Source organism: Dermacentor albipictus, chromosome 5 (genome assembly GCF_038994185.2).
Source record: "Dermacentor albipictus isolate Rhodes 1998 colony chromosome 5, USDA_Dalb.pri_finalv2, whole genome shotgun sequence".
Classification (NCBI taxonomy): domain Eukaryota; kingdom Metazoa; phylum Arthropoda; class Arachnida; order Ixodida; family Ixodidae; genus Dermacentor; species Dermacentor albipictus.
Window position 1 is genome coordinate 111727077 of NC_091825.1, and position 23451 is coordinate 111750527.

At 49.5% G+C, this 23451-nt stretch overlaps 1 protein-coding gene and 1 long non-coding RNA gene across 2 annotated transcripts in view; one reads left to right on the forward strand and one right to left on the reverse strand.

Moving 5' to 3' along the window:
• LOC135897038 (uncharacterized) overlaps positions 1 to 23451 on the forward strand; it is a 398744-nt gene that overhangs the window by 54409 nt on the left and 320884 nt on the right. The window lies entirely within an intron of this gene.
• The window catches only part of LOC139060041 (protein Wnt-5b-like), an 82639-nt gene that overhangs the window by 32961 nt on the left and 26227 nt on the right, over positions 1 to 23451 (reverse strand). Inside the window, exon 3 of the mRNA XM_070538772.1 lies at positions 471 to 730. Within this exon, the coding sequence (XP_070394873.1) occupies positions 471 to 730 (260 nt within the window). The remainder of the gene's footprint in view (positions 1 to 470; positions 731 to 23451) is intronic.

Consider the following 23451-nt stretch of genomic DNA (forward strand, 5'->3'; position numbering starts at 1 on the left):
TATCGGAACTTTGCACGTTCTCATCATCGACTCAGAAGGCAATGAATGCACCATCGTGCTTTCTGAGAACGTCTGGTTTGCGCGAGCGGCTTTGACTCAATGACTGTCTGTGCACGTCTCTATACCCTCTCTCTCTCTCTCACTTCTCTTTTTTCCCCTTCTCCCTACCATGAGCGTAGGGTAGTGAACCAGACTCGTGACTGGTTAACATCCCTGCCTTCCTTGTATGCCTCTCTCTCTCTCTTGCACTATCTTGGCTCAGTTATAGATAATTTTATACTTCTTTGGTTGTTTGATTTACGGACAGAAAGAAAGAAAGAAAGAAAGAAAGAAAGAAAGAAAGAAAGAAAGAAAGAAAGAAAGAAAGAAAGAAAGAAAGAAAGAGAGAAAGAGAGAAAGAAAGAAAGAAAGAAAGAAAGAAAGAAAGAAAGAAAGAAAGAAAGAAAGAAAGAAAGAAAGAAAGAACTCACGTATGTTGAGCACGGGTCCGAACACGCTGGTGTCGGCGACCGTGGAGCAGTTCCACCGGCGGTGCCTGAACTGGTGCTGGCACTCGCCGATGCCCATCCGTGCGCCGCGGCCCACGTGGGGCATGTGGTCCTCGTACAGGTGGCACAGCTTGGTCTGGCCTCGGGAGAGGCCCAGCTGCAGTTGGCCGCACAGCAGATGCGCTCCGAGCACGTACATCTGCGGGTTCTGCAGCACGTCGATTCCTTGCAGACCCATGTTGCTGCGTGAGACAGGGACGAAGAAGGCGCTTCCGTTAGCCGGCGGGCATGCTATTATTACAAAATGGAGGGACGAGACCTGCCTGGCCATGTGGCGCCATCACGCTGCACCGGGTGACAGTGGTGACGCACGAAAACGTACGCACATCAAGCACAAGTACACATGCAGGAACAGGTACATATAGTCACCTGTTCTACACCTGTGCTAGACACTCTGTAGCCGAGCACCGTGTCTCGGTTAAATGCAAAGATTGACTTCGTTACGCGCCAAGCACAACTACTGCGCTGCTCCGAGGTCCACGTACAGGTTGTAACTCAACGGAACTATAGCACGTAAATTTTAAGTGTATTTTGTAGTAGCATTTTAACATTGGCCGACCTCGCTGTTTTCCCCTATCGTCTTGTTCTTCCTCAGAGTAGCACTTGAAGCTACAATGCGCGCACGTGCGCATGCGTGAAACGAAATTCAAGCCATCGCACGCATTGCAATGTCGTGAACGCGTCACTTATAGATTGTGCAAGAAGTTAATGGGCGACATTTAGCCGAATGCGGTATGATTACGTACGGTCACGCTTCTCAGTGTCGCCTGGCTTTTAAGGGTTGCATTTCTGGCCGGTGCTGTACGAATGGTCATTATTACTCCTGCGCATCGCATCAGAGATCACGCTGAAACTGAAGACTCCGTGACATGGCACTCGCACAATATGGCCCGTCTATTTAAGAGGAAGCCCCAATTCCGGTGAGCCACCTTGCACCGTTCCAGCAGGGCAGTCAGTGTGGAAGTTGCCCTCTCTGCCGCTGCGGGCAGGCAACCACTGAAGCACGATGTCATGGTATAATATGCAGGCCTTGGTTCGTAGTGAGCCGATATGTGAAATAAGCTGGAGTTTTACTTGGGGACACTTCAGGGAGTGAAGAAATTGAGCAAGGTATACCAAAAAGCTAACAGCTTTCCACGAATAGGTAAAAAACACAAGCCCTGCTAAATGTTCGGAAATGTAGGCTAAGTATGCCTTGTGCGGGCATGCAGAATATCCATGCGCCACAAATATTTAGCTTCAACGTAGACGTTAAAGTCTACGTTAAAGGCACCAGATCACGACGCTTAAAGTTACGGTAACCTCCAGTGGTTGAACAAACTGCGCTAAAAACTGTCTCGCAAGTTCTTACGTGGTCACCTTGGTGGTGCCGATCAGAGTGAAACGAACTGTCACAGAAGTACCTTTCAAGCGGTTCACTAGGTGCTCCTTTTGTCTGCCAGCTACAGAAAACTATGCACATTTCGCCGGCTTCATGTAAAGTACACAGATTTCACTCAGCTTGCCTGTGTTTTGAAATCCTCCCAATAACGTCTCCACCAATAGCTGACGAACAATGCAAGCCTCAGCCTGGAGTCAACGTTTCTCAGGAGCACTCGCGCTCTCCCGCGAACGGAGACAAGACGCCTTGCCAGAACGACGGCTCGACCCTGAGGCTTCCCTCGTTCGGACACGTTTCGTAACTTCAAGCCTCCATCGCGCGAATCCTTTGTCTTTCTTCTTTTTTTTTTTTTTGGATGGCCAATTATACTTCGTGTTACAAGAAACAGACGCGAAGGGAAGCTGAACAAGAAGAAATCTCACAGGAAGATATGGAGAGAGAGAGAGAGAGAGAGGAGGGGGGGGGGCGGGTCTTTATAAAGTGAAAGGATTTATGTGGTTGGAGACCTTTAGTCCCGGGCCCCAAAATATATGGAGGCTTGGAGTTATCCACAGTTCTCGAACACGGAATGTCGATGGAGCCAACCTTTTCCACGATGGGACTACATTTTCGTCAGGGCTGCGACTGCTTTACTGTTGTTTATATGGCACAATTCCTGCCCCGACTAAGACAAGTTTTCTTGTCGAGTACGTTGGCTCCAGACACAGTCCTAGTTCGACCACTGGCTGACCACCGCGAAAGGTGAGACACGCTTCCACTCAACCGTGAGAGCACAGTGCCGTATCCGAAGGGCACGCCTTGAGAGCTTTCTCATCTTGTACGTTTCGCACAAACCGAACTATATATACATTCTACAGCGTAGTCTTCATCTCCCCCCGTCGTGCGTTCCCGCAGCGAGTGAACTCGGCTTCTTATGCATACAGTCCGGGTGACCGAGTAATTATACATTCTGGGCACACACACACGTACAGCGAGCTGCACCATGCATATCTTTACGCGCGCTCGCGCGCTCCGAACTCGCACACGAGGAATCCACGCACGGCCGCGCGGTGCGAGGAAGTAGATATGCGCAGAAGTCGATCGAGTGCGATGGTCGGCGCCCGAGACAAGGCGAGCTAATTAATGAGGCGAGTCGCTCGCGAGAAGAGACCCATTAAGTGCGGGCAATTACGCGCCTGGGCGCCGCTGTTGGCTCTGCGCAGGCGTGTATGAGCGCGCGCGAAAGAGTAGGTGACCGTGGCGGTGGCCACCGGCAGCGCTCCATCATCACACTTGCGCCCGTCGCGGCGACGTAGACCATACGTCCGGCGTGGCCCCTTATCGGGACCGGTCATCGCGACCGCTGCTGTTAGATAAGGAGACACGCCGTCTCTAGTTCACCGGTAAGAGCCTTAAGGCCGTGTTGACTCACTACATATGGGGAACATTTTTTCGCCCCAATGATGGGACAGCCGTGAACGACACTGAGTCGAGGCCCGTATTCGCAGAAAGCTTCTTGCGCAGGATATTTGTGCAAGGCCCTTGATTAAAAATATACGATATGCTCAGGCGGAACAATTGTTGCTTGTGGGAAAGAAAGCTCTTCATCGCGCCATAAAGTTCCAACGCCGGAGGTGCTTTCGTATTCTGACCCCAACGAAATTCCACCTTCACACTGACGCTGTTGAGCCGAGGCTATACCTTGTCCTGATAGTTTAGAATAACTTCTTGCTGGGCTAGTTGGTGCATTGCTTTGAGGAGCCAAGTCGGGCATTAAAAAAAGACAACCACAGGAAAAGGCGACGGAGATGGAAAGAGGGCAATTTCCGTCTCCGTTGCCTCTTCCTGTGGTTGTTTTTTTTTTTTAATGCGCAACTTGGTTCTTCAAATTTTGTCCTGAGCGCATACACAAGCTGAATGCTGTAGCCCCTGGGCAACCCACGAGAGCGAAATTGATACTGTGACATCTCCGACAGGTCGTTGCCCGACGCGTTAGGGATGCATGAAATGAGACTGCAACTACAAGCTTAGAGCAACGTTTTACAACTAGCACAGCGTGATCCAACATGGCTGTATAATGAAGCTCAATTGCTGCAGTTAGCCTCGTTTGACTTCGCCACACTGCCTTAAATCAATATATTTGCCAGCCCTTGCGCATCTGCCAGAGAATTCCGGAACGAACAGTCCGGTGGTGCTATTAAAATAGCTTTTATCAGTTTCCGAGCGTGTAATTAGTAATTATTATTTGTTTGTGGTTTTTATGTTGCCATGCGAAAAAGTGTTCGTTTCTTCTATGTTGTACTCCGGGGAGCTGGGAACTAGTCAAGCTGACTTGTCAGCTTTTTTTCCCGCACTCCCTCACTTAATGAGTGAAATAAAGATTATTATTATTATTATTATTATTATTATTATTATTATTATTATTATTATTATTATTATTATTATTATTATTATTATTATTAATTGTAGAATACATGTGACGTCTTCCTCACGAAGCCGCAGAAGTAGAGTGAGGGGCAACGGTCAGAGGCAGTTCCCGTGCTCAAAGCATGAAGAAAAGTGGGGACATCGCTCTCCGCCGCGACCAACAAAACAGGCTGCGGCAGGGACATATGTCACGTTCCCGCGTGCACGCCGGCGCAAGTTCTCGGTCGTGTGGCCACTCGTTATTTGGGAAAGAACCAAAGTAGAGGGGAGGGGGGAGATGCTTTTGTAAAGCCATTCTCTCGCGAGTGCTCGTCGGAGGACGACGTGCGCTCTGGAGCAGGGGCGCCCACCCCTCTCAAGTCAAGTACTTTCCAACAGAAGTGCCTTGTTAGTGGGGGAAGAGCACTCTGTGTCGAGGGCCATTCACTACTCTGCTATGTACTACACGGGGCTATCGGCATCGTTCCGCAATACCGAGCAGGCCAATCGTTGACAAAAGAGCACTTCTCTGTCTGTTTTCATTGTCATTCTAAAAATGTTCAGCGAACGACTTGACATTGCACGGGAAAAAAAGTGGCAAGGAGGAGGGGGGGGGGGCAGCATGACGCTGCTAAGCCCTATGTTGCGCGATCATGCAAAAGTGCCCGTTTGCCGTGCATTGGGTGCACGGCGAAGAATTCCAAGTGCTCATAGTTATTCCTAAGTGCCCAACTACGGCGTGCCTCATAATCAGATCTGGGATTTAGTACGTAAAGCCGCAGAATTTTTTTTTCTCTTAAAGCGGGAGGGAGTAGGGGGGTGCATCTGTTCACGCCCGCTTTTACTGCACGAATCACTGTTACTGGGAGTACTCAAACAGTAACATTTCCGAATAAATTCGAATGCGATTATTCCAGGAAAATGACCTTCGAATAAATGTTGAACTGAATACCGAATACTTTCTTATATCGACGCAAAATTAGGTCTATAAAGGTTTGCGTGGATTCAACCTTGTAATAAACGGCGTATTTACGTTCTTTTACAGATGCGTGAAATACCGTTCGCAACTTATCGCCCCGTCAATTACGTGTGTGTATATTCGAAATATCAAAAATTCGCACACGCTGAATTGCTAGTCAGAGTTATGACCACTGAGAACCAACGCATGTGACTCGGTTACTCTGAAGTGGTGGTACACTGTACACGCACGCTTAAGCTCGTATGATTTTGTTGCTGGTTTTTGGAATGTATGCAAATTACGTCAGACTGTCATCTCCGTGTCAGCGGTCCGGTGCTTAGTGGCGTTGAAGCAGAGTGTTTGCAGTAATGCTACTTGGAGCAATGTTGCGTGCGTGCATGTGAAGCGTGTTTTTACGCAATTGTAATGTAAATATCAACAGGCCAAACTACCAGAGTACCGGTCACGGTAAAAAAGAAAGAGAAAGAAAAAAAAGAGGGGGGCACGATAATGTCACAGCATGGTATATTGTCTTATGCAATGGCGGATCAATAAGTATTTCACAACGCAATGTTTTTTTTTTTTTTCTCGCGGGCGTACTGCTTCATCAATAAAGACGTGAAAGCGAATGCGACGAATGAACGGCAAAACGATTTATCACAGTCAATCAACCTTAAACACAACACGGAGACGCGACTTCCGGTAAATTATCATAACAAAACAAATCAGACTCGCGGGCGCTGTAGGAATATCAACGTCGTGCGCGGACGCGTGTTTGTACGATCCCGCGGCGAACCCGGAAGAAGAATCTCCGCGCGGTCTTATCGCATGTCTACGCGGACTTCACTGAGCTATTCACGACGACAGTGCCAACACCGCGGAGGCACTTAATCGCCGGAGCCGCAAGAATAACTCATCGCTCTCGCAAACCGGGCGGTTTGGCCGGACCACGTCGTTCATAATGCAAAAGAAACCGTGAGCGAGCGCCCTCGCGGTGTTTGTTCTCGCTCGCCAGCGCATATACGGTGGTCGCAGGAACGCGACGCGGGCCTGCCTACAGTATAGCCGCCTCGGGTCCATATCTCTTGCAGTGCGCGGGCGTGCACAAACACGCACACACACACGCATGCTTCGAACCAGTGATGGGAGGTTCGCGAACCTCGCGACCACCGACTCATGTATGCAAGCATCGGTCTCGGTGTAGGAACGCAGGCAGGCGAGGAGGGACTAGACGGCGAACAGTTCCGTCGCCGCTGCCACAAAGAAAGCCGATGGAGCGCGCCTGCGCAAACAACTTTGACGGCTTCTCATCCATCGTTTGTCGAGCCCGGCTGCGTGCAATGCCGCTCGATAGGGTCGGTGGCGGCTTCCCTTCTCTCAGCCACTCCACTTCCACTCTTCCGAGGGACCCGCGGTCGTCGTCGGAACGTGCAACGTCGAGCACGTTTGAGGGTTGCGAAGCGCGTTCGACGCTAGGACGCCGGCATGTCGCGTCGGCAAGCCTCCGCCGACACCGCCGAGAGCGCTGGTCGGCGGCGAGAGAACGAACGAGGGTCCTGAAGGTCTCTCTTCCCCCGTCATTCCGCGAAGTCTCGCCGAATCTCGCGCATGCCTTGCGCGCCGACCTCGCCCCATTGGCAAACACCGGCGAAGAATTGGCGTAGGGACGTTGTGCGCATGCGCGTGGTGTAGTGTGCAACCGACGACGCCATAGCTTGAGTACAGTGCCAAGTTTTGCGGGAAAGCGAGTTAAAGAAGGTGGTGTGGTACGCAGGCTTCAACGGAGTAGTATACACCAGTTGTGATGCCCAGATGCGGAATGCTGAATCGAGAGCTAAGTGTCTCAAGTGCTCCCGTTTTGACCCAGCCGTGGAGCGACGAGGGGTTGGACTTTGCACCCTCCGTACTATGCGCGAGACGGGTAATCAGATAGTTAAGTGGCTTCTGTGCTTCTAACATAACCGTTTTATTAAGGGTGCCGCTAAACGTGTGGATATCACCACGATAAGAGGCTCCTATAAGACATCGACTTCCATGTGTGAGTGATCAAATGCTATATAGTCGACGACGAACCGTCGCGAGCGTCCTTTTCGGTGCCGCGATCTTATAGCAACGTTAAACCGCGGGTAAACCCCGGGTTAACGTCGCTGTAAAATTGTGGCGCCGAAAGAGGCGCTCGGTTAAAACTCAGTTAAAGACTTGTCTTTTGGAACGTGTCTGGCCATGGTTATACACAGTGCCTCCTAGAGAACAGTCTTTTCTGGTGAATCTGTACGCTTACGTGTGCCTTAGGCGTGGCGAATTAATCAATACTATCGCTCAGCGTTTACCCAGCGTATGATTAATGGTTGCATGTTAGAAGTATCCTTCAATGCTAGTACGTTTCTTTTCTTTTCTCTTTTCTTTTGTTTTACTCCGCCTGCGTTGTGTAGCCGCTAAGTTTCCGTAAACACAGTTTGGCCTGCCCACGCAAATTTCAGTCTTTAAATTGCAATGTGTGTCAAGGTTTCTTGTATTTTTTCGTCTACAGATTGCCTCTACAAACGCGCACGCCCCGTAGCCATATCTATAGTACCTCAATGGTTGTGTGCTGCGCGGTACAGATTCTACGAGCATCACACAACACTACAAGCTAACCCGCAGAACATATGCACCCCCACACAAGTCTCTACCTAGAGAGCAGGAGCGATTCCTCCGAGCTCTACAGGTTAATACATTCCCGCACCCAACCAGAAATCACCTCATGGACCCTATACACAATTCTCTCCGCAATGCCGCTTCTGCGCAGAGCCCGGGTCCCTCAGGCACATAGTAGGGGGTTGCAGAGCGGCACCATTGAATCCTCCGAACCCTTGCCCCACTAACGAGCTTTGGGAGAGAGCCTTGGCCAGCTCCGACCTCGAGGATCAGCAACGGCTGATTTGCGAGGGCCCAGGACGCGGCCCGAGCTCAAGGCATTCTGGAATGAGGACGCCTCTCCAAAGCTGCATTCACCCAGTAAAAATGTTTATTCTGTTCTACTCTCTACGAGCCCACTTTTCTAAATGCAGGCAATGTACAATACGAAAAGAGCGAAAGCAACCAAAAATTCGCAACGGCGGCTCTCGTACAGCTGTTTCTTCGCATTTGCATGTTCTACGTTCAAGGACGGGCTGCATAATTTCTCTTCAGACTCTTTTCGGCTCTGTTTCTCTGGCAGCAAACCGCCGTCGTCTGCTCCTAAACCATGCGTCAACATGAGTTGCAAGTCCCATCCTTCAACAGCTTTGTTCCCACAGAATGTTCCTTGGGCCTGTAAACAAATATAGGCAAAAAGAGGAGAGTCGTCTCGCATCACATACAGCCGGCTTTTCTTGTCGTTTTCTTCGTCTTCGGTATACGACCGACCGGTTTCAACTCTATGGCACGTTGCCTCCCGTGAGTAAGTCATCTGGGTCTAGCTCACAGTCCCTCCACACGTGTTTCGCCCGTCTCTTCTTCGTCTACCGCTCAGGTTTATAGGTTTTCAACAGGTATTGTGAAGCTCCAAAGAAGTAGACGGCCGAACGTTTCCGAGAGGTGCGAATTTACGGCGTGTTCGTGTTCGCGCAACGGCACCGACAGAAGTAGTCCAACCTCACCCCCCCCCCACCCCCCCAATGTGCGTGAGTCAGGAGGGAGGCTCCAACGCGGCCGGTGACAAGATGAACGACCGGACACAAAGATGTTCACCGCCACGCACACCTATAGTGCCCCAAAGAAGCGCCGCGTGCGACCGATAAATTAGGGTCTCTCTCTCTCTCTCTCTCTCTCTCTCTCTCATGCAGACACGACTACGGAGAGTGGCTTAGCGGCGTTTAAGCTGGAGCTGGCTTCAGCCAATCGGCAGCCGATGTTCGCGAGGTCATTCGCACGTGACCGCGGCGCATGAGAAAGGCGTGCTCCCTCACAAAAATTATTTGGGCAGTCTGTAAATTGTGTGTTAACTTGCCTACAAATTGATGTCTGCAAATTTGCCGATCGACAGCTTCCGGAGTTGTGATCTTGCGCTTTTCTTCCGTTTGTGCATATATACGGCACCGTTCATAACCCGATGGAACACAGCAGACAAAAGAAAATGCATTTATTAAGTACTTTTGTCTTGAACAGCAGTAAAACCTTGTTATAACGAATTCGAAGGGGGAGCCACAATTACTTCGTTATATCAATTACTTCTTTATATCAATTATTGCTTGTACTGCACTATTAACCTCTATTTTGGATTTCCAGAAGAATTTCACTTCGTTACGCTTATTAGATCGTTATGTCCCGTTTCGTTATAACGAGGCTTGACAGATTATATATAGTTTTCATAGCCTTAAGGACGAGTCTATAGGGAGGCAGATCAGTCTGAGAGAGAAAAGGAAGGTAGAAGGCGGGGTAGTTAACCAGAAAAGCATGAGGTACGCTACCCTATACGCTGGTGGAGAAGAATATAAAGATTATAAGAGCATGTAGACAATCAATGCACTGTCAAAACTTCTTCTTGTGCGGGCGTGCCAGTTACTGCATCGGATGCAATTCTTAGAGAGTGTTCCTCAGCCTCCAACCATCATCACCATAAACGAGTTATTGCCGTTAAACCACCAAGATTACTAGCCTGTTAACTTTGATGTTGTTGTCGTTGTTGTTGTTTGGCAGTCTGACCAATAGACTGCCGGAACCAAACGTGCAACCCGAAACATTCAGCCGAGGCGGGCTGGCCAATTACCGCACCGTCGTCACTCGGTCTTGTGAACTACGCTCCCGCATAACTGGCCGACTGTGGTCGTAGCTTTCAAACCACTGCACGACTCCATTGAGAAAGTATTCGGTATGCCTTACGTCCGCACTTCTCGTCGTCCAGTATTCGATCTGCTTTTTTTATTATTTTTTTTCCCTCTGAAGCGCGCACCTCTTCAGCCACGGATTCGTCGCATTCAAGGCTCCCGCAGAGGTATAGAAAGAAGAGAAAAGGGCAGTCTGGCCAATATATAGAGACGTCCTTTGCTGGCTTGTCCTATACGTGAACCGGCACTGTCGTGCAGGAGGAGAAGCAACCACAGAAGCCAAGCGAGAAGCAGCAGCAGCAACAAAAGCACCAGTGGGGCATAGAAAGTGAGCGACGCGACGCTCTCTTACACCCTCCCCAAGTCAGCCAACTATAGAGCCCCGCGACTGCGTACGAGAAAGAAAAAGAAAAAAAGTAGATACGTCGTTTATGGGACGGCCGCAGAAGTAGACGGGAACGCACAAAAGGGACGCCCCATGAGCCCGCTCTAGCAAGCGACGACAACGAGGACGACGACGGGCCATTGTGGCAACAAGTTTCTGAAAATCATGACTCCCCTCAATGGAAGTGCCGACGAGGAAGGGAGCCCCTGGTTACGGCCCGTCTCGGCGGGAAGCTCCCTTTCCACACCTCCTTCTGAGCCGCTGTCGATGCCGATACTGCTTTCGTAGGCTCTATAGACAAGCGGGGTGAGCCTCCGGAACTGATCATCTCTCTTTCTTTTTCTTTAGAGAGAAGCGCTTCGCCGGTGCTGCTGTGGCGAACGTCTAGCGTAAAAAGAAGCAGCCATGCCGAGTGAAGGGAGGGAAGGGGATGCAAGGTTCGGTGCAGTATAGCTCAAGACTATACGTGCAGTCAGCCACGAAAGTCTACGGCACAGGAATTCCAGGGCAAGGTTGAGCTTTCTGGAAAATTGGAAGCCATATGACGCTTCCAGTTTATTAAATGGCTGTCTAGGCTGCAACAGTGAAACAACGAGACACACATCTCGCGGGAATTCGTGTTTTTTTTTTTCGAAATTTCCGTGTTCCGCAAACTTGTGTGAGACCACCGTGCGTGATATGTGGGCTTTCGCTACTGTGGCACTTCTACAAGCGGGAATCGTTTCTCAAAGCAGTAGCCTTATTTAGCGGTCTTTGACCGTGAATATTTCTCATGTACTCCGAATGCTCGCTGCACCGAACTGAGCTTCAGAATCACTCTCAACGGCGCTCGCGAGTTCGCGTTATTTGAAACTACAACTACTACAGAGAACGCGTTTCCTTTCCTCCTCGCCTTGTACGCCCGTGCAAGACGTGCGCGAATGGATTTCATTGTCCAAACGATTCATTGTCTTTTGGCTTCTTAGTGTGGGAGCCGTACCGTGCCGCATTGGCTCGAGAGGCTCTGTCCTACGCTGCACCTATCATGTTCCACGCAGTCGCATGGATGAAACTGATAGTGAGCGCACTTTTCGGGTATCGAGGATCCTATAGGGTTCAACTTTGCCGTCTCAGTATCTCCCTGCTTCTCTCCTGCGCGCCTGAGCAACAAGTGAACTACCATGTTGAAGAAGGCAGGTAGCACCTCTTCGCTCCAGTGCCGGCTATGCGAAGGTTGGACATCACATCGGTTATTTCATCAACCACTTCACAGCCCTTCACCATCATCGATGTCTGCTCTTCGGTGCGCTGCATCGAAATGATTAGAGCTGCTTAAACGCATGCGAACTGACCTCTCACTTGGTTCACAGGATTCGAAGGTGGTCAACGCCGCGTCTACTCGTTACGCTTTTCAAAGCGCGGTAACGCGGATTTAGTGTGCTTGCTAGATTGAGAAATGCGGGCAGGACGAATGACACCGCCACCACTCCCGTTCTTGGTCGTTTCCAATCTGAACGCTGCGCGCCCTTTTCTCGCCACTGCACGCTATACGTGACGACGATTAGGGGTGTATCCCAGCGGGCGTCCGCGGCTTGCTGCGCGGCTCGCAGGGCTATTCCTCTCGCGTCGTCTCCCGCGGCTAGTGAACCAGCGAGCTTCGCGCGCACTGTGCACGACGGTCCATTGTCGCTCGTGATCGCACGCAGCCGTGGGAGGACAAGCTGGCATGGGGGGGGGGGGGGGGGGGAGGTCTGCTGCATTCTGGTGGGTGTTCACGGTTCATAGGTCACCAGCTGCGGTTAGCCCGAGAACATGCGAAAGAATGGAAGACAGCGGGAAAGAAGACCTAATTCGACGGGACCCGATCGGCGGCGCGCTCCTTTTATGCCTGCGCAGTCGAGGGTGACCAGGGGCCTCAACTCGAGCGCGGTGCACGACGAGGTCCCTCCCCCCCCCCCCCTGAGTGCTCTTCCCCATCCCCCTTCTGCCTCCTCTGCCCTGACGGCCGCTTTCCGCCAGAGGGAGGGATATCGGTCGGTGCCTGAATATCGGTCCCTCCCACCGAGAGTCGTGTCTTCTTTCACGCGCCCACACCGCTTGGCTGGCAGAACAAGGAAATAGCCGCGGCGCTGTTGGCTACCTCGTAACGCGGGATGAGAAACAAAGGAACACGAAACCCGAGAAAGAAACACGCCTGTTATACCATAGGTGCGGGCAGCCGGTCGCTCTTTACACGTGAGGTCGGCACCTTCAGAAGAAGTCGATGGCCGCATTTACATGCTCTGGAGGGCCATTGCATTCCAGGGGAAAAAAAAAAGAAGACAAAAAGGTAAACGAACTGGTGTGACGGCCTGTTGTTACCTTCCGTGTTGAGCAGATGTTCGCCCGGGCCGGACCTGGCTGTTGTACGCGACGGGGATATGCCGACATTTGAGCGACGGGAGCAGCGTTAGAAAAGCGGGTTTTCTTGTTTTTTCTTTAACGCTGAGCAGGCTTGCTCCTGCCAGAAAAGCCTGTTGTGTGTCCGTTTACGAAAATTGTTTTTCCTTACGAAGGCTTTCTTCTGAACTACGGCAGTGTCGTCAGGAAGACAGCACGTCGTGGGCGCTTTGATCTGTTTCCATTGAAGCATTGCCGTGTTAACAGGCCTGAGACGTTTTATACTGCGAAGATTGTGAGTCCCGTGTGCCAGTGCAAGTTAGCTGGTGAACAGTTGTTATCAAGAAAAATAACACAGCAGTGAGATGTTCCGTTTTCGCGCTGTATTTCTTTAACCGTGACACAACATCTGTTTGGACAAAACTCAGGCTGTGTTAAACGTTTCTCCGGCCAACCGACAATGGTTATCGGTCAAGAAAGGTACTTCTCAATCTAAATACGTGTTCACTAAAACAGTTAAATAGGTGACGTGAGCAGCGTCTTGTATATTAGCGTACACGAAGGACATTCTTGCAGAATGCCGAATCCTGAAGCTATTACTATCTGTGAACAAACTTTGCACATGAAGATTTACTCTCTATTCGTTTTCCTCTAAAGATTATATAACTCTCGTGACTGGAAATTGTACGAAAGACATACCAAACCTTATGTGGCTTGTATAATTGGCACCGTTTAAGAGATACATTTAACATGCGACAAGGTATGCATTGGGAAGCAAGGACTATGGCGTAAAAGATCGAGCTTTGAGCACTACCTCTCAATTAGAAATTTGCTTGCACATTTGCGATGCACTGCTCTGAGCGTCCTAATACCCCGCAATTCGCCCCTCACTCGCCGTTGCACGCAACTAAGGGACGACTAGCGCTGGTAACCCAAGTGCATCATCCCCAATCTCAACATATGCTAAAGGAGTAGCTAAAGTGCGAACTTCAACGAATATTTCTAACAGAAAGAGGACAAAGAGATGAATGGTAGAGAGGTTAACCAGATTAACTGTCCGGTTGGCTACTGTGAACTCGCAGATTGGAACAGGGTAAATAAAAGATGAGGAGAAACGAAGAGGAGATGCGGAAACTACCCGCACAAACACGTGGAAGACAGCTGACAGTGACTGCAGTTTTTTATTCAGTCTCGATGCTGAGGAAAGAGGGAACACCCAGTGGCGCTTTTATAGAAACTAGGGCTAACGTTAGCTGGGCACTCAGGGTCCACAAGTTCTCCTTTCCGCAAGAGGACGGTTGTCAAAGCTTGTAGAGCGCGGTGCAGAACACTTTTCTTTCCGCACTGAAACAAGGACAATCGCACGAAAGGTGCGCAAGCGGCTGTTTGCTGCCGAATCATCTACTTCATACGGGCACGCTGCACACATCAACCGCGCTCGGAACGTCTCATCTAAGAGCTTCAGCAAGCTGAGCGAGTTTAACTACAGTATACATAGATTCGGCTTCTGGGTTGTTGTCAAGCGGTACCCTATAGTGACAGCGTAAAAATCGTACGCTTCAAAAAAGAAGAAGAAGAAGAAGAAGAAGAAAAAAAGCAAAAGAAATGGTGGCTATGGTGTTAGGCTGCTGAGCAAGAGGTCGCGGGATCGAATCCCGGCCACGGCGGCCGCATTTCGATGGGGGCGAAATGCGAAAACACCCGTGTACTTAGATTTAGGTGCACGTTAAAGAACCCCAGGTATATAGTCGAAATTTCCGGAGCCCTCCGCTACGGCGTGCCTCATAATCAGAAAGTGGGTTTTGGAACGTAAAACCCCATAATAAAGAAAAAGAAAGAAAGGAAGCACGCAGGAACAACTATAGTGGCCACAGGGTGTTGTCACCGCGTGTATGTGTGCTAGAGCGCTGCTACGCCAGAAAAGGTATGATTAGAACCGGCAGTAAAAAAGGAGATGGCAGGCTCCTCGCATAATAATTATTCAGTTTTCGCGTCTTTAGGCGCGTTATTGCTTGTGGAACATTGCTTTGCTGTGCGCCCTGTGACAACAGTGTCGGATTTACAACGATGCTCTATGTCTTGTCTCTCCCATATGGTTGCATCCGTTTCTCGCCTCTTGCACCTGTCGTCATCGTGGTTTGTCTTGCTTATCTCTTTCTCCCTTCTGCTTTCCTTTCCCCAGCACAGAGAGAGAGAGAGAGAGAAAGCTCAATGCTAGAAAAGTGGAGAGGTCAGCCTGAAGGACACAGACCGCATTAGCTGGCTAGAGGGATGGGCGTCGGACCCGACCCCGTTGACTTTATTATTATTATTAAACGTTTCTCTGTCTCTCATGAGCCCAGTAATCTCGCTGAATCGTGAGCACTTATCGACACGCTCAGTTAGATTTCTTTATACAATTCGTGGACACTGAAAAATTACGATATAGCGCCGAATTGGACATTTCGTGACCGCTGACTGGTCCACGAGGCGGCTATATTATAGTCGCTCTATATATATATGATTAACTCGAAACGCTAACACGGCCGAATTTCCCGATTCGGCGAAATTCGGCAGCGCCCGCAATAGACCTCCCCTGCGGCGCGGGAGTGTATATTCGTCTTCGAGCTTACTAAACAGTCGGGAACCCCGAGCAAGTACAGCCGTCAAGAAAGTTTTCTGCAAACGGGACCTAATGAGCTGGATTGCTCGTCGTCGTCGTCGTCGAAAACGGCAGTGCTCGCGCGCATCCGGCTTAAGAGTGTCGGCTTTCTATTCTCCACCGCCATCGCAAGGACCGTAATGACTCTGTAAGGACGCCGAGGGTGCTGCTTGGGCCACGAGCACAACGAGAAAAACACACACACTGTGTGGGAACCACGCGGCAAAGCTCTCTTCACAATGGCTTTCAGCGGGGTTCTTTCTTGCAGTCGTCTGCTTAGCGCGCGGTTGGCAGCGTAGCAGAAGGCAGGCAAGCGCCGATTGTCCCTCCGCCGGCCCCGTACACATATACCGTAAGTGGCACCCTGCTATATACTCAGTGTGCAGACGAGGCAGGACGAAGGCGATGATCAACGGACCCCGTGGCTGCAGCGCATGGAAGCGGCCACGCCTCCAACCTCGTTTGCAGCGCCGTTTTCGTTTCTTTGTTTGTTTTCTTTTCACTGGCTAACGCTACAGTTCTCGCTGGTCCTCGTGGGCGTCGACGTTTCCTTTCTTTGCGTTCCAGGAAAAGAACGCTTTGTTTCCATCTCTGGAACTAAGCTCCAGGAGACGTGGCATCATGGGCGGTGTTGCCAAGGTCTCGGACAAGGTCGCCCTTGCGCTCAATGTGAGAAGGCTCTGCAAATCTTAGTGATTGAATCCCTGCGTGAACGAGAGAAGTCCCAGCATCCACAGAGCCAACGTTTCGTCTAGTTGCTTCCTTAGTTATTCGCTAACTGGTGATTCTTGCGACCCCGTATAAGGCTCTTGCCTGGATTTACACAAATCTTGTTTTTCTGGCGCAGCTGTGTCCATCCTACGCTAGTTAGTAACGAAGGAGAGAACTTTGCACTGAGATGGCTGCGAGCCACGAAATCCGCGGTGACGCTACATTCCCTAGGTAATGGTTGGCAAAGTGCCCGGCAATGCACGTAAAAGCGTCAAAAAATTACGCTACGGAAGTGGAGCCGACAAGTTGAGAGAAACTTGCCAAGAATCGTATGTGCTATGCAAGGAGGGATGTTTCTTTTTTTTTTTTCAAACGGAAGGACGCAGATTATATATCTGCGTCCTTCCTTTCGTTCGCGCGCTCATTCCTCGAGTCACATGATTGCTTTTCTCTTGAAATAACTATTCAGCACGGATAACCTCGCGCGGTCACTCAGTCACTCGCGACCACCCTCGCATGAAGCGCCTGAGCCGTTTTATATAGGCAGTCTTTGGATATGCGATACCAAACGCACTGCCCTTGCAGTAAAAGGCCTCAACCAGCGTCAGTTGACGCACTTTAGTATTGCCAAAAATGTTTGCTCGTAAAGAAAGGGCGGCTGCTTGCGGGGCCCACTTATGAAGGCTACGATCCACAAAAACAATGTACTGACTACGAAGCTCACTTCTGCTTCAATGCACTATTTCATTCACTAAACTTAATGGAATATAATTACAAGTAGAACTTACACCAGGCCAGATCTGTGCATCAACTTAAGCAAAGAAGAAATCGACTGACTAAATGCTGCCAAAATCGAATATGCACCTAAAAGGCATTTCAGACTGAATATTCTTAATCGTAAAGGTATTCGCGGTGAAATGAGTCCGTAAAACCTGTGCAGGGTGGCCTCGAAACTCGGATGCTGAACATTAAAATACACATAATTGCCAACGGCGTATAACGAGTCGTTCACGCTTGCTTAGTCCCGCCCGCGTGTCCTACAGACTTGATAAAGTAGTTTCCGTCGCTATAGTCGTTCTATTGCGTCGATGGACAATCGAAGCAGCGATCGGAGCAGCGATGGAATGCACTTAAAGGCCCTTTGAGCGGACGTCAGAGGTGAGTACAGGCGGGTGCCCAACAGTACGTGTGGTGAAGGATTCATCAATCATAAACAGCTATTGTTCACGCTACGCCTGCATCAAAGTTCGGCATGACAGCGAGTTATTATTCCTGTCGTTTCATTTTTTTTTTTTTTTACTGAAGTCAAACGATGGGAGAGTTGACTGCTACTCCACCGTGATGTGTAAAAAATGACGACGAACAAATTAGTTTTAGCGAGGGTTCGTTGTGGCCTTGTGCCGCTGTTAGACGCCGCACAATGAGAATGAGTCCAACTATTCCAATTTATATTCAGAATCGGAATCAGAATCGGTTTCATTTTCCTCAAGGAAAGGAAAAATGGACCCCAGACAAAAAGTAATTGACAAAAAAAATGTACTTGAGGCAGACAGACAAAAGGCAGACAAAAAAAATTGTAATTGAGGCAGCCTACAGAATGCCTTTAGGTATTTTCTTCCTTCAAGATTGCAGATTTTCTTTTGAGAGTCTGGGGACGTGTAGCCTTACACTTTGTCTGAGCTTATGTCTATACAGACTTTCTGCAATCTAAGCCGTTCGGAAGTCTCTGGACCACAGTGTACGGCTGGAATAAAGGAGATAAGCTAGCTAAATACTATCATAGAAATCGCATACAGGGCATTAGGAAGGCAACTGTATAAGTCTGTAAGAAGGCAAAGTATAGTCTGCCAAATGCCTCTAGACAATATATAGACTGGCTCTATCCTTTTGTTCTAGTATTCTGAGCTATCGTAAAGTGATGTATTCGCATCACTGCGTTATGGACCAACTATATGCACGTTCGCGAAAAAAACAGCTCCGCGGGCAGGCATTTTCGCCCACAAAGATAAAGCTGCCAATGATAGCTCGAGCGCAACACCGGGAATACCAGCACTCATGAATTCTAATCAATCTTACTTATTTCACAGTTTCCCTTCGCAATTCAAGTGACACAGTTGAAGTACCACCACCCGTGGTTTCATATCTCGTTTTCTACCTCTTCAAGTTTTTGACAGCTCTGCGAATATGTTCTCTCATTCTTCCTTTCGTGTTGTGCAAAAATTGTCTCTCGACATGCAATCTGACATTGCAAACTGTGACACTACAACCAGTGATTTTACGACGAAGAGCTTTGTCTTTTGCCGAGCAAGTCGACGCGATATTCGTTCCCACGTGGCTTCTCGCGAACTCCTTGCGAGCTCCGGTCACACTGAACGCGGCACTGGCGACGTCACGAACGCAGTGACGTCACGTCGCCAAAGAACAGAAACGACGAGCGCAAATCCTCGCTGAAGTCTTGGAGAAGCAAGCGGTATTTGTCGCCTTGAGTGTTTGCGATAACGCCGTGGAGGAAAATCAGGAAGTTGCGTGTTGTGTGCCATGGGTTGCTTCAAATTCGGGGCACTCTTAAGCTTCGCCTTTAAGAGTGGAACTCGACAGCATCCAAAGATTCCCGACTTGTTCTCACGCTTCTCGGCAACTGCAGCTTCTGTAACCCTAATGTTTGCCGGGAAACGCTGACGGCGAACGCTATGCACGAAGGCGAGCGGGCGAGCTTTCTGGTAGAAACGCCGCCTCTTGCGTAGGCCACGGATGCGCGGAGGCGAGCGCCATCTGGGTGGGGTCGTTGCAAGTAACCGAGCGAAGTGCACCGCTCTATGAATGGTAGAAACGCTGGAAAAGGGGTTTGTGTTTGAGTTTCCCGGAAACAGAATTACGTTTTCTGGTATATTCAAATTACACTCCGACGCTATCATGTCTCTAGCTCGTGCTTAGGTTGTACCTTGTTTTTTTTTTTTTCTGGCGCATCTTACTTTAAGGAATTCCATTAGTTCAGTAGCCCCTCTGTCCGACGCGGAGGGCCTGCGTGGTTCTGGTTCGGAATGATTTTTGGCGAAATGACTTCCGACGCATGATGCCGACACCGGATTATATGCGACACGAGGCCCTTAACCGGGAGGCACATCCGGCAGAGTGCAGCACGTATAAGTGAGGTGGTCAACGGATTTCTCGGTAATTGCCGAACAGAAAAAATCAACAGTAGCCGCCGACTATAGACGGTTCTTCGCCGTTGCATTTGTGAATCGTGTCGGAGGCACTATCTACAGTGTCTGCAAGCCTGTTCTGTGTTTTTCTGTTCTTTGTCTTAAAAACAATGGGGGAAGTGAGATTAAATATGGTGTTTAATTTTATGAGCGCCTGGTCCAAGCTCTACTCATCACTTACCCTTATTCCTAACTGGAACTCACATGGGCAGTTGGCCGAGATTGCAGAGTTTAGCGAGAACGAAGTGTGCGTATCGTGTTTTCTTTTTTTTTTCGAAATTTTCTTCGCTCTCTTTTTTATTGTTCTTGCGTAAGGAATCTGGTATTTTTGGATAGCCGGCTGTGACGTAGCCTACCTTCCCATGCTTCTACACCTAAATTTATAGAGAGTGGTACGTGAGAGGGCGGTGAAAAAATTTTCTTGAAGCTTCCAGTTGTTTACTAAGTACAGCCGACCCGACACAACCAACTTATGCCGAGCAGACTGAATCAACTTGCGTCGTAAAAGTGGGTTGACTCAGCCCGACCCGTTATCGTTTTGTTGGGCACGCCAGGCTAAAATCTAAATATTTCCCACAAACCAAATTTACTTCTTTTCGAGCACATTTAGATACCCTGAGTGCATAAGGGGCATCCACGTCGCGTGTTACCTAGATTTCTTTTAGCGTGTGGTGGTCCGTCATAAAATGCACCACAGTTCCATGTGCCAGCTGCGGTGGAGGTTCCTGTGACCAATGACAGAGGACTCCCTCACCTGACGTCAACGGAATATCAGCGGCGAGCGACGGCTCACTACTGCCCTAAACATGCTTACAGATGCCACTGCACGTTTCTAAACACTGGAGGCGACGTGGCAAAAGTCGTGCGCAGAGTATGGACTATGCGTTTGAAGTCCCAAAGCTGCACGATTGAATACTAGAGGCGCCGTAGTGAAATCTCCGGCTTATCTTTCACCGCATACGGTTCGTATAACGAGCACCAACTCTTCGGCAGGTGAGCGCTTTTACATTCCGCCCCTATCCAAATGCGGCAGGATGCGGTAGCCACTTATACACTGGCGTTATAAGTCCTGCATGAAGTCACTGTAAAGTAACTCACGTGTCAGCCAGCTCAGCATGCGGTCTGCGATCACGCGCCTCGAACGAAAGCCTCTGAATGTGCGCAGTATATATATATATATATATATATATATATATATATATATATATATATATATATATATATATACTCACGGCGGGAGGCCGCGGTGTTTCGGCTGTTCGGCCCCCGTACAGGTGGACCTGTGCGTGTGTGATGGAGAACGCGGGTGGTTCCCAAGTGACAGAAGGTCAGCAGCGCAGCGCCTGGCATGCGTGCCCTGACTTTTTTGCCTTCGCGAGCGTTTTGCTTACGTTTCGGCGTGCACACGTGCATCGCACGCCTGCCGGCGTGTCTTCTCGAGTCACGATGACGTTTGCGAGTACATACGGTCGAAGTGAAAGTGCTTTTGGCCCTGAATTTCTCAGAAGGGCGCGAGAAAGTCGGACGCTTTTCGCCTCGTCTTTCCTCGGCGTCGGAGGGATGCTTAGAGGTATACCGCACAGCCGCGCCCATAAAATTAGCTAGTTTTTCAGGTTTGAGCTCTGTTATAGTTCCGCACTTTTAATATTTTAGCCTGAAAAGATTTAAGATAAAAGGCATGCGTGCGCTGTCTGTGTTTTGTTTCCTGAGATTTGTGTGAGGATCGTTATTCCCAATGTCCTGAGGGATAATTTTGTCAAGAATGTGAGAAACGGTATGATAAAATTTAGTGATTGAATGGTGTATGGCCCGCGTATACCGGATGTCGTATAGCATTGCGTGACGTATAACATGCATATACCTAAATATATATACGGTACTCCATGGCGATGTCGATGACGACGGCAAAAATTCGCTTCGAGTGTCCGCACAATCGCCATCGCAAAAGCCGGAGGACACCTAAGCACTTGTATGAGTTGTGAATGCGAAAGCATTCACAACTCATACACTCATACACGTTCGAATTATGGAATTATCGCGGGCAAGCGAGCACGTTGATACACTTGGCGCGTTTTGATTGGGCCTAACCGAGGCGCATCCTCACCCTCCGAGAGCGAGGGTGAGGATGACGTGGCGTCGTGGTGATGCCCTCTCCCTTCGCACAATACCGCGGCAGCATGACGAAGTGTCGCAGCCAGTCGGAAGTTTCTCTGCTATATAAGCCGCCGGCTTTTTTGCTCAATGGGTCATTGGACGCTTTCGCTTCAATGAAACGCTCGTGTACCGTGGTGGCCACGTAAAAAAAACCGCAAGTGGTCGAAATTAATCCGTTGCCCTCCTCTACAGTGTCCCTCATAGCTTACTGTAAAGTTTGGGCATGCTACAACCCACAACAAAATGTACCTTTACGAACGCTTTAGGCTTAGGAAAATTAATTGCTCAATCATTTCAGCGTATGCTAACAGGTTGTCTGCCTATGAGCCGTAGGCCTATAGGCACGCAGTTTGCAAGGCAGACCGCATGCGCGCCAGCATGAAGGAGCAGTACGTATGAACAGTGTGAACATCTCCACACGATCGCCACGATTTCGGTTATGCCATTTAGGCGTTATTAAGGTATCAGGCACAAGGCTGGACACAATTTAAGGAGTGCGGGAATATGCTATTCGCTGTCTAACATGTACAGTTCTCTAGAAGTTTGCGCAGGTGATATTTTTTTTTTTTGGGGGGGGGGGGGGGGGAGGGGCTTCCTGCGGTACAGCTTACCTGTAATAGGAAATACTTGCACTACGAATATTCGCAAACTCCAGAGCGTGCAAGCCCAAGCACTTAGGACTTGTCTCGGTCTTCCCAAAACAACGTCATCGATTGCGACAGTGCCCATAGCCAGAGACACTCCTTTGACAGTATACATTGATACAGATGTCCTGAGAGCGCACATCCGACACCTGACTCGGATTCCCTCACACCATCTGACTTACTTGCCAGCAAAAAGGCCACTTTCAACTTTTGCTAAAACTATTGCAAGGCATCAGTCGTACTTGCCATCAGAATTTACGCCCGCTACACGATTGTCAGAACCATTGTGGTGTCTGCACCAGCCGCAAGTTTAACTGACAATTCCAGGAATCATAAAGAAAGCTGGAGCGCCATTGCAAGCTTTGAAACAAGCAACTTTGGAGCACATTCACAACGTGCACAGATTCCGGCAACATGTATACACAGATGGTTCAGTAAAACTCAACAGCTCTGCTGCTGCAGTCATCATGCCGGCACAATCTGAGGAAATCAAATTACGAACTTCATGTGTGACCACATCGAAGGGTGCAGAACTCGAGGCGCTCCATGCTGCACTTGATTTCATTAAGCAGAAGCCACCGCAACAATGGACAGTCTTTAGTGACTCCAAGGCAGCCCTTCAGTGCATACGAAGCCCAATGCGCCACGGACCGAATGAACAACTGGCCTCAGAAATTCGGCACATATATCATCAAAGCTATGACAAGGGACATGACATAATCTTTCAGTGGCTTCCAGGACATAGTAACATCAGCGGGAATGACCAAGCCGACGAAGCCGCCCGATCTGCACATGAAAGTGGTCAACGAGTCGTCATTCCGCTTTCGCGAACAGACGCTGCGGCTGAGCTGCGATTGATGTCCCGTGAGTGTACTTTGCCCCTGTGGGACTCAAATGTTTTCACCATGTGTCGGTTGCGTTCATTGTCTCCGGACATACGGATGCACCTCCCGCCTGGATTACCACGACGTGAACAGACCATGCTCTACCGTCTGTGGCTAGGCGTTGCCTTTACAAACGCCTACGCTTTCCTCATAGGAATGGCCAACAGCCCCACGTGCGACACATGTGACATCGACGAGACACTCGCACACATTATCTGTGTCTGCCCGCGATACAGTGCTGAGAGACAAGTGATGTGCAGAGTACTGGACCAGTTGGACAATCGTCCACTTTGAGAACTAAAAGCTTTAGGCCAATGCTCCGAAAGACCATCCGCGTTGAAGGCCTTACTTGCGCTGGTAAGGTTCTTGCGGTCTACGGGGCTTCACGACAGACTCTAAGAATGCCGGCCCT